Source organism: Triplophysa rosa, linkage group LG22, assembly GCF_024868665.1.
Source record: "Triplophysa rosa linkage group LG22, Trosa_1v2, whole genome shotgun sequence".
NCBI classification, from domain to species: domain Eukaryota; kingdom Metazoa; phylum Chordata; class Actinopteri; order Cypriniformes; family Nemacheilidae; genus Triplophysa; species Triplophysa rosa.
Genome location: NC_079911.1, coordinates 9,886,018 through 9,896,264, shown reverse-complemented (window position 1 = coordinate 9,896,264; position 10,247 = coordinate 9,886,018). Strand labels below are relative to the sequence as shown.

Here is a 10,247-nt window from a genome sequence, read left to right as displayed (position 1 = left end):
GAATATCAGTGAAGCACTTTCAATTCAAGGCTAATTACAAGCTTGTGTGGGTAATAGGTCACAAATGAAAAGGCAACGCATACAACTCTCTTTTCCCTATTAAGATGTTGACCCAAAGGTCATGCAAATTATAAAAATAATTTTCGAAACATAATAAATGTAGATATTTTGCACACTTACATAATGGAAGGGGGATTATGAAAGAACACATCCTGTCATCTGTTCAGGCAATGATGAATAGAGTAGTGAGACAGAGAGAAAGAGATGAGATAAGACAGACTGAAATAGAGATAAGGCACTGGGAAAGACAGAAAGACAGAACTGGGCCAGTCGGGTCAGGCCGAGCACCGCAGACACATGGGGAAACAAGGGAGGAGGGTTTTTTGTGTTTGTCAGAGAGGTCAGGGAGACCTTTATGGAAAGGGGAAAGCAGAGGAAGGTTACACCACTCATAAATCTGCTAAATAAACTACTCTGGACTAGTATGTCTAGGATAAAGATGAAAAAAGGACTATTTCTGTCTTTGTTATTTACAATGACAGGAGATGGGGGAAAAATCACACACAAAAAAATGTTTTGTGGGATGATTTTGCTTTCCACAAAAGTACAAAAATGGTCTATACAGTATAAGTCATTCCAAGTCTCCTCAACTTATACAACATTCTCGTGTGGAAAACACTATTATGACCATTAACAGAATACTAAACAGAGAATAACTCTTGCGATAAAACTATAAAACCTGTCAAAAATGTTGTCTGTCAGCTGGCTCCCATACTTCAGTATTCATACTGAAAATTAAAATAAACATTTGGCTTGTGGCCTGATTTGTGAAAGCAGGTGTTCGAATTTAAAAAAGCTTGAAGTTTACTATACCTTCCTGTTCTCAAAAAGTGTAGAGGTTGCATTCGCTGTTCCGTGTGGAAAGTGGGGTAACAATCCCTGCTTTTTAAACGAATACTGCTTAAATTATTGCCATTTATCCATCTTTCTTAACAGCCAGGAACTTTAGCTGTCATCTGACGATCAGCTGTTGACGGATTGTGACCTTGCTTGTTGAGGCGACGTCATTTCTGAACCCGAGCTAAATCAAAACGACAGTCTCTTGGTACACCCACAGAAGGTCGCCAAATAAAATTTGATTGATTGACAGGGCCTGAAAAGCTGATTTATTGGAGACGCACTGAATAGCTGCAAATTTTTATGTCGTGGAAGCATCTTGTTATCGCTACAAGCTAAACAGCCAAGACAGATTCAATTACACCAAGCGCTTGCTAAACTTCTCAGCACTGCGTATCCATATAATCAATGCTAATCACGAAGCAATTTGGCACAGAGATCATGGTTGAGTGTTGTCCCTTAGGACGAAGTCTCCAGAAAACTTTGTATATTGGTGCGTGGGTGTTACGGTGCATATTGGACTGTTCTTGTGTGACTTTATGTGTGTCCATCAACTCTCAATGTAGGACTTTAGTGGGCCTTGGAACAACATTTAAATAAAAAATACAGAGCAACAAAGTGAACCACCCCTTAAAAAAAATGTCCCAGCCGCAGGAATACTGTCCCAGGATTGACAAGGATGTTGATCCAGATCTACTTGTCAAAATCCAACCCTTTACTTACATTTCCAAGCCTGCACTTGTGCTTGCATAAACGTCTGTGTTTGCATTATTTCGTACTTGAGTAATACAGACACAGCATGTCATAGACGAGAGGAAGGCAAAAAGGAGACGATTTCTGTCTCTACCTGTCTGTGTCACTATTAAAATGAAACAGCCTCCTGTCCTGTCGCACCCGCTCGGTGCCTGTCTGTCTCTTTAAGCAAACCGCCCCTTGGGTCCCGTTCATTTCACATGCTGTATTTGCAGAGTGCCAGGAGACTAGAAAATACACTCAGATAAAGAGAAACTGCAGTGATGCCAAAGAGAAGAATGAGAAGAGGATGGGAGGGGGGCTTGGGATGAGTAATAAAGTAAATGAGAAATAGAAAGATGGGATAAGAGACAAAAGAGAAGCTCTGATTCAAACCTTAGTAATCTGGTTTGATGCCGACTGCCTACATAGCTGACTTCAAACGTAACATCATGCTACCTCATAAGAGACCGATTTAGAATGTTCTACATAGGCTGCAAGTACACTTTACAAAATAGCACTGGAGACTCACAAGCAGTCGATTTCAAGTTTAGCTTGTTGCTAAGATAACTGTGTATTTTCATAGCCTGTGTCTCAATCAGCTCCCTTGTTCAGTAGTCAGGGCACTGACCAGGGAATCAGACATTTTAAGGGCTGTCTCATTCGCAAAATCATTCCAGTGCACTGAAACGATCATTCCCTAAAAATTCCCACAATGCACCGCAAAAACCAGGGAGCATCGATGCTCCCTAAATTCCCTTACCGGAAATCACGTGACAAGTTTTGAAGACGTTTAACCGAAATCGCAGGAGCCAACTCACACTTCATGAAACGCGATATAACTTTTGAAAAGACAAATGCTTATTTTATATCATGTATAAACAAACATTGCTAGACAGGCAGGCAACAAAACAGTTTAATTTCATAATCGACCAAATTTGTGCACTGATATGTAACAGAATAATAAAAGTGTTTCTCATATGTACTTCAACCAGTATTTGAAAAATAAAGTCAGAGAGATGTCGGTTTTGCCGGTTGTTCATTAATACCAGCTGTGAAGTATCATTACGCGCTTAAGCAGTTACGTCACAGGAAAATGTTTGCTAACATTCCAGAAACATTGTAGCCACGTCCTAAAATAACATTGTGAATTAATCCCATGAAGAACGTTGTAGTGACGTGGTATACTGGTCTTCAGATGACCTGAGCTGCATTTCCCAAAAGCATCGTAAGCCTACGTTGATCGTAGCTCCATTGCTTGTAGCTAAGCTAACATTGCATTACTCACACAAAAATACCCCCACACAAACATTGGGTAAACTTAATTATTTTTTTACTACACTAAACAATTTCTATTACATTTCAATATAAGTAAAAAAAAACACATTTTCATTTTATATTTATTTTTACTGAGATCTGTGAATTGCATTCTGGGTTTGGCTTATCTGCAATGAATATGCAGCGCCGTCTTCGATTCTGGCTTAAAACTATATCTTAGGAGGCAGCGTAATTAAGATGTCTATCTTTAAGAACAGCCTTCGAACGGGGAAAGCCAAAGACGTCTTAAAATTCTCTTACTTTTATTCCTTCAGAAAATGTGAAACACTTCCTGCACAAGAGAACAGAACGCAGGACGCTAAACCAATAAAAGAGGTACAATCCTAATCCAGTAAAAGTGATTGTGTACACGAGGATGTGTGTAGACGAGTGAGGGGGATAAATGTGTGTGAGAGTGTGTGTGTACTTGGCAGAGATAACCGACTACGAACGCTTGACTGCGATGTTCTTCCGGTGACTGAAAACTGTCACTATTGGCAGCTCACACACTCTCTCCTCCACTCTACTCATCAAGGACAGTCGTATCGTACGGTAGAGCGAGGGAGGAAAATAATAGCATTAACTCTCTCTCCTGTCTTTTTCTTCCTTCATCTCTCTCTTTTCTCTCCTCCCTTGTTCTCATTCATCATTCTTGTTTCACTCCCTCTCTTTTCCCCTCCCTCTCTCTCTCCCGATCGCTCTTGCTCTCCCTCCCTCACTTGTTCTCTCATGAATGTCACCTTTACTGGTGGTAGCCGCTGGATTTGCGCACACACACTCAAACAGACACACACACACTCGCTGGCTTTGGGGTGGAGGGGGGGTAATGTAGGGCTGTGGGGAGAGATAGCGTGTGCCAGAAGAGGCTGAAGGGAAATTTCTCGGAGTCCATTCTTCTTTTTGCCGGCTCCCGTCCTGCGACTCAGGGCTTTGTCGGTCCCAGCAGCTGAACCAGAAGTGCCTCTGGACGTCGGAGCCCTGGATTACCGCTCCAGATTATTATTTTTTTCAACACGAGTAAAGTTAGCCACAGGGACTGTAGGCTGACCATCTGCCTGGATCTGTTCCTGATTCGAGCTGTAAATCCTGCTAGTGGTGAGTGAAGAACTTTCTGTTATGGACCACCCAAGCAATGTTTTTCTCTGAAACAGTGTGCTAAACTTTAGGTTTGTCAGTGTCTTCGTCTTCCGAAAGAAGAAAGACACAGGGAGGGGAAGTGTGAGGAGCAGGGGGGGGGCAAATATGTCGGCAATGTCGCAACGATGACTTCGGCAGAGTCTTTCTGGTTCTTTTTGTGGAAATGTGACGTCGTCAATTTACGTTTCGCGGATTTGTTTCACCGTCAATATGTATTTTGCGAAACCAACATGAAGGACAATCCGTGGACGGGTTGTGAGTGGACCAGAACTTAACCGTTTCTCTTTTAGGATTGGGAAACACATCGGGAGACGTGAGGAACCTACTCTAATTCTTGCTCTCCGCTCCGGATTTGACCCTTGACTTTTATATCTTTGCGCTGCTGGTAAAGAAGGTGAAAAGTTTATCCAGAGAGGGTCTCCTAAGCAGACAGAGACCCCCCTCCCAAAGGTGAGAGGGGGGGGAAGATGGCAGCTCTCGCCAGTTCTCTCATCAGACAAAAACGGGCAGTCAAGGACGACCAGGCCAACCGACCGATAGCCACCAAACGCAAGCCCTGCCCCAAGAGCAACAAGTCCCTTTGCCAGAAACAAATTCTCGTTCTCATATCAAAAGTTCGGCTATGTGGCGGTCGCAGAGGAAGAACAGAAAAAAGGCCGGGTAAGTTCATTTCATGCTGGATTATACAAGTATTTTTGATTGGAGCAACTACATTCATAACTGGGCAAAAAATAACAGGTTCTTTGGTTTGAAAAGTTTTGACCTAATGTTACAAAGTGGTTTCATGGGTTTTCGTTAACACTTCACAGTGTCACTCAAGTTGTCACTGTAGTACAAATGTAAGCATACAAAGCTGTAATACATCGCATTCCAGTATGAAATCCAATTATGTCTCTGGAGTAGGTCACATAAAGGAGAAGCTCATTTAGTAGCAATCAGATTTATTTGGACTTTTATATGGGATGAAAAGGGTCTGACTGTCATTTATGACATGAACAAGCTGAAATAGGTGAGCCCTTTATAAGGTGTGATTTACAGTCTTTCGAAGCGTCCCACATGCATGGGCTATTCTGGGTTGCTTTAAGACCTGCCCTAAGGATGCTAATTACACAGAGACACACCATCTCCTCTACGCTCACGCACGAGCGAGCACGTCTGCGTATTAAAGCAACACTCCACTTAATTCCAATTGTTTTCCTTGAAAGATTGTTACTCTATGACATGCGATTGGAAGTTGGACTCCGGCCATGTTTTACTACCGTTAACCTTGCCATTGGCCCAACAGGAAAAAAACAGCACGCTCTCTGATTACAGCACTGATATTGAGACAAAAGCGCTGCAATTGTTATGCCAACCTACAGGGCAACAACGCAAACAGCAGCGTCCACAACTCAGTTCATGTTTTATTGAAATGACAACCTTTCTTTGCTTAGCCTTTGAGTCTTTGGGTGAAGATGGGGACCAAAGTGCTCATGTAAATATCCCGAGTTTGATTATAAAATTGACGCCACAGCCTGAGATTTATTGCACAGTGGATGAAAGAACAGTCAACGCAAAACAAAACTGAAGGAAGGATACAGAGATTAAGCAGTGAGTGAGTATGTGCTAGAGAGGGAGTGGGTGTTTTGTACGTAAATGAAAATGATTATAGTCAGGGATATTAATCTGGCTTTTTAGCCATCGCTCTTGCCATTGAACATGAAACGCACCGAGATGCAATCATGAGGGCTATAAATGCATGTAGAAGAGAAAAAACTGAGAGGGAAAAAGAAAAACATGAATGAAAGAGAGTGTGTTTGTGTGTATTTGTTATGGCACTGAAGTAACGCTGAAAGCCTATCAGGCTCCTGGGACCCTATTCTGTAATATTTACGTTCCTTTGAAATCTACCGAACACATTATCACATTACACTTCAGTACAGTAGTATAATGTGGCGGAATACACAAAAATGTATTTCCACACACGCAGACATGTACAAAAACAGGCTCAGGCAACTCCATTCTTATGGCATTATTAGTGTAAGTGATATTTCCATCGCATCTGGACCTCTGCACACCTGTCTTGCACACCTTTTTCTAGTTTAGGAAGGGTTCCCCTGCAGTGCTAAGATGGCAGCCAGGTCGACGCTGAGTGTACTGGTCTCTCGATCGATGCAGCTCATTAATGTATACTGATTAATCAATGATCACCCTCTCCGTTTGCCCAGTGCCCAATTTCACGCAAGCTGGAGATGGTATAGAAACGTGACACACACACACACACACACAATTCTCTTAATAGCAGAGGCTGTTTTACACCTTTACAGTTTTATGAAGCACTTGGCTTCCGCCGAGTGTTTGGTTTTATTCACCAACAAATCTTGTAACAGAGGAGAGAAAGAGGGAGGGAGAGAGGTGATAAATATCAGTAAAAGAGCAAGAAAACCCCTCTCATAGGGGCTGCGTTCACACAGTTAATGTTTGGGAAGGATGACTGTGTTTATTAACAGGAGTGAGTTAAGGATTGTCCTGTTCACACAAAAGCTTACAGAAGCGAACTGAATAATGGCCATATGAACAAATAACAGACGTATGGACATTTCTATTTTTGCAGCAGGTATGTGACCTTAGTGATAGTGATAATAAATGTAAAAATATAAAAAATGGTGACTTCCATGTCGCCACCACAATCTAGGGCATTCAATCGTGATTATCTATCAATTCTTTATAAACAAACTTAAAATAGCTGAAATAACTTCTGCCTCTATATCGCCATCTCTGTTTCAAACATAAAACTGCAAGTTACGTACTTATTTTTATGTGTGTTTCAGTTAAATGAAGTCAAACTGACATTTCCCATGAAATCATACCCAACAACGCAACTTAAAAATCTTTGTTATAAGCTAACCGTTGAGAATAATTGTGGGGTGCTAAAGGAACAGTTCACCCCAAAATGAAAATTCTGTCTTTATATACTCCCCCTCAGGTTGTTCCAAATCTATGTATACATTTCTTTTTTCTGATGAACACCGGTGAACACCTACTATGATTTTTAATACTATGGCAGTCAATGGTGGCCAAGAACTGTTTGGTTACAAGCATTCTTCCAAATATCTTTCTCCGTGTTCATCAGAACAAAGACATTTAAACAGATTTGGAACAACTCGAGGGTGAGAAAATGATGAAAGAAGTTTAAATTGTTGGGTTAAACTGTCCCTTTAAAGATTTAACACAGTGTACAAGCCTGATGTGATGCCACAACATAATACAAAATGTTTCTAATATAGAATCCACTGTTGTTAGTTGTGTATTGCTGATAAGGCTGGTTAGGACAAAAACACTTATTTTTTATGTACTTTCTCAAAAATCACTGAAAAAAAATAGTTACGGACTGCATCTTCAACTGACTTTGATTGAGTGTAAAATGCATCCTACTTCTTTTGTTGTTGTTGTTTTGCCAATGACCAAATTGTTTTTGCAGGGCTCTTAAGTTAACTAAGTGTAACTGATTAATACTACAGCTCAGATTGGTTTTAAACAAATAGTTTAACCTAGAACCATTGAAAAACAGAGTTACGACACTCGCATAGACGTCCGTTGGAAGACTAGAATGCGGAAGTAACTCGTGTCATGGAGTGACCAATAGTTCCAAACATTGCACTGAAGCCCATTAATTTCAATGTGTCCCAAGTGCATTTGCTGTACAGTTGGTGAAACAAAGGCATGTTTACATTTTAACGAGTTCGCAGACATATCTTGTATTCATATAAATATTATATTCATAGCAAAATGTATGCAAATATAGTTCCTGTTGTCTATCCTGCTTAAATTCATTCAAATAGGTTGACAGCAGGGATTTGTTTGGAAATATTGAGCGCTCCATGAACCACGCGACCACACGGTGGTGAAATAGAGTGTAATAACTCTGTTTTACAACGGCTCTGGTTTAATCCAAATGAAAATTATGTCATCATTTACTCTGCCTCTTGTCATTTTAAACATGTATGACTTTCTTTCTTCTGCAGAACACAAAAGGAGATATTTTGAAGAATGTCGGCAACAGAAGACCATGGGGACCAATGGTTTTTGTTTACCTACATTATTCAAAATATCTTCTTTTGTGTTTTGCAGATGAAAGAAAGTCATACAGGTTTAAAATGACAAGAGGCAGAGTAAATGATGACAGAAACTTCATTTTAGGGTGAACTATCCCTTTACGGTAATTGTATTTATGTAAAATTCCGGCGCTCATACAACCTTTAATATATCTACAAAGTCAGAAAGTTGAAAAAAGACAGAGGGAAGGTCTGCAGATGTGCAGGAAGGGGAATGCAGCAGTTCTGCACACTGGGTTGGGAGTAAAGGAGTCGCTCAGGGCACGAGGACGTGTCGCTGCAAGGAGGACACCATTAAGCTGACCGTTGAAGATGGGCTCTATCTCGCTTACTCGACAACACCTGATCGCACTGCACAGTGTTAGGTAGCCTCTCATCCGAGTACTCCGAGTGCCAGGGGTCAGAAAGAAAGAGAGAGTGAAAGAGACAGAGGTAAGAGATAGTAATGCAGAGAGGAAGGAAGTGGGGGAGAGAAGGAAGAAGGTGGACGAAAGGGGAAAGAGGAGGATAGGCAGGTGGAAACGCAAAACATGAAGAAAAAACAGATCAATGCAGAAAACAGAAGGGCAAGCGAAAGGAATGATGAAAAAAGAGAGGCAAGTAGTAAATTAAAATAGCAGTCAATATTTTCACAGCAACAAGGGTTTGCTCACTTACTTTTGCAATGATATAAGAAAACCTCCTAACAAAAACACAAAAGTTGTATTATCTTTGAGGAATGTTGAGTTCAAGATAAGGTAACCTTTACACTGAATTCTATTGATTACTACATAAAATGATTTAACTTATTCCTCAGTTTTTAAAAACAAACAAAGATTGAGTGTACAGTAATACACTTGATATGGAAGACTATAGGGAACAATATTTATAGGATACACATTAAATACACACTTTTATAAAGACTAACCACAAAACATACATAAAAATAAAAACAAAAGTGGTAGCTTTAAAATATTTCAGTCCCTTAGACTTCCACAGTATGTGTTTTACTAAAATACTTTTTTACAATCAGAGGGAAAATGTACTCTGTGGTTAGGGTTGTCATGATTATTAAACAATTGTCCAACTGAGGTTATTTGACCTAACCACAGTTATTTCAGATAATCACAACTACTGTGCACCTTAATGGTGTGAATATGAAGGGTGAAGGGTGAATATGTAGTATTTGCATCCACCGTCCCTGCTCTGCAAGTACTCTTACATTTTTCCATCATTTGAGTCGAATCAACTTTTTATTTTTGTGTTGATCAGTTTGTTCGAATTAATTCCAATTAATTCCAAAGTGTATCAATACTTGTGACAACTTACAAAGGATTAGAGTAAATAATCACAAAATTACTTAATAAATGAAGCACACAAAAGACAATTTGTAATCCTAATAATTAATAAAAAACCTAAAACAGACAATGAATCGCCATTAATCATAATTATTCATAAGACAACTAATAGACAACATGCACGCAAGGTGATGATGTACTTCCGTTGAAATCTCAGCCAGCTAAGCCACTTCCACTCTCATAGTGCTGAGGTGATTTGTCACCAAGCGATAACAACATGTTTACGTTTACTTAAAAAACGTTAAATTGTTGTCAAAAACATCAAGCCTCGCGTAAGTGCAAAAGTTTACTTCGTTTTTTTTTCATATTTGTGGATGTAGCTTGAAACGTATACGGTTAAAAAGTACATAACATGAGATCATGAAAATGACATTTCCTGTAATGTGTAATGTTGCCGTGTTTGAAAGTAAGCAGTGTGCAAAGTTGTAAATCCGAAGGTGAATGAATAACAAAGTTATTGGCTTGGAAAAAGGGAGTCGACTCTGAATCACGCAAACGAGTCATCCCTAGTCCGATTCGCGAACCGCCACGTATTTACGTCACTACATTTCGTCCCCGCCTACGTTTTGCTAGGACTGCCCGAGAAAACTTCACCCTTCTCCCACTGTACAGCTTGTGAGCCTCATTCGCGGTAGACCAATCACAGCAGACTAGACCATCTGACCAATCACATCAGACTAGGCTAGCGGAAAGGAGGGGATTAGACAGATGAATCGGGGAATGAATCATTTGA

The 10,247-nt window shown here is 40.3% G+C and overlaps 1 protein-coding gene across 2 annotated transcripts in view; it reads left to right on the top strand.

The window, feature by feature from the left end:
• Positions 1-3,510: 3,510 nt before the first annotated feature.
• The window catches only part of fgf11b (fibroblast growth factor 11b), a 43,336-nt gene continuing 36,599 nt past the window's right edge, over positions 3,511-10,247 (top strand). The window contains exon 1 of one of the 2 annotated variants that reach the window (XM_057320417.1): positions 3,511-4,743. In XM_057320417.1, the coding sequence (XP_057176400.1) occupies positions 4,551-4,743 (193 nt within the window). In that variant the 5' untranslated portion in view covers positions 3,511-4,550. The remainder of the gene's footprint in view (positions 4,744-10,247) is intronic. The other variant, XM_057320419.1, reaches the window with a different exon arrangement.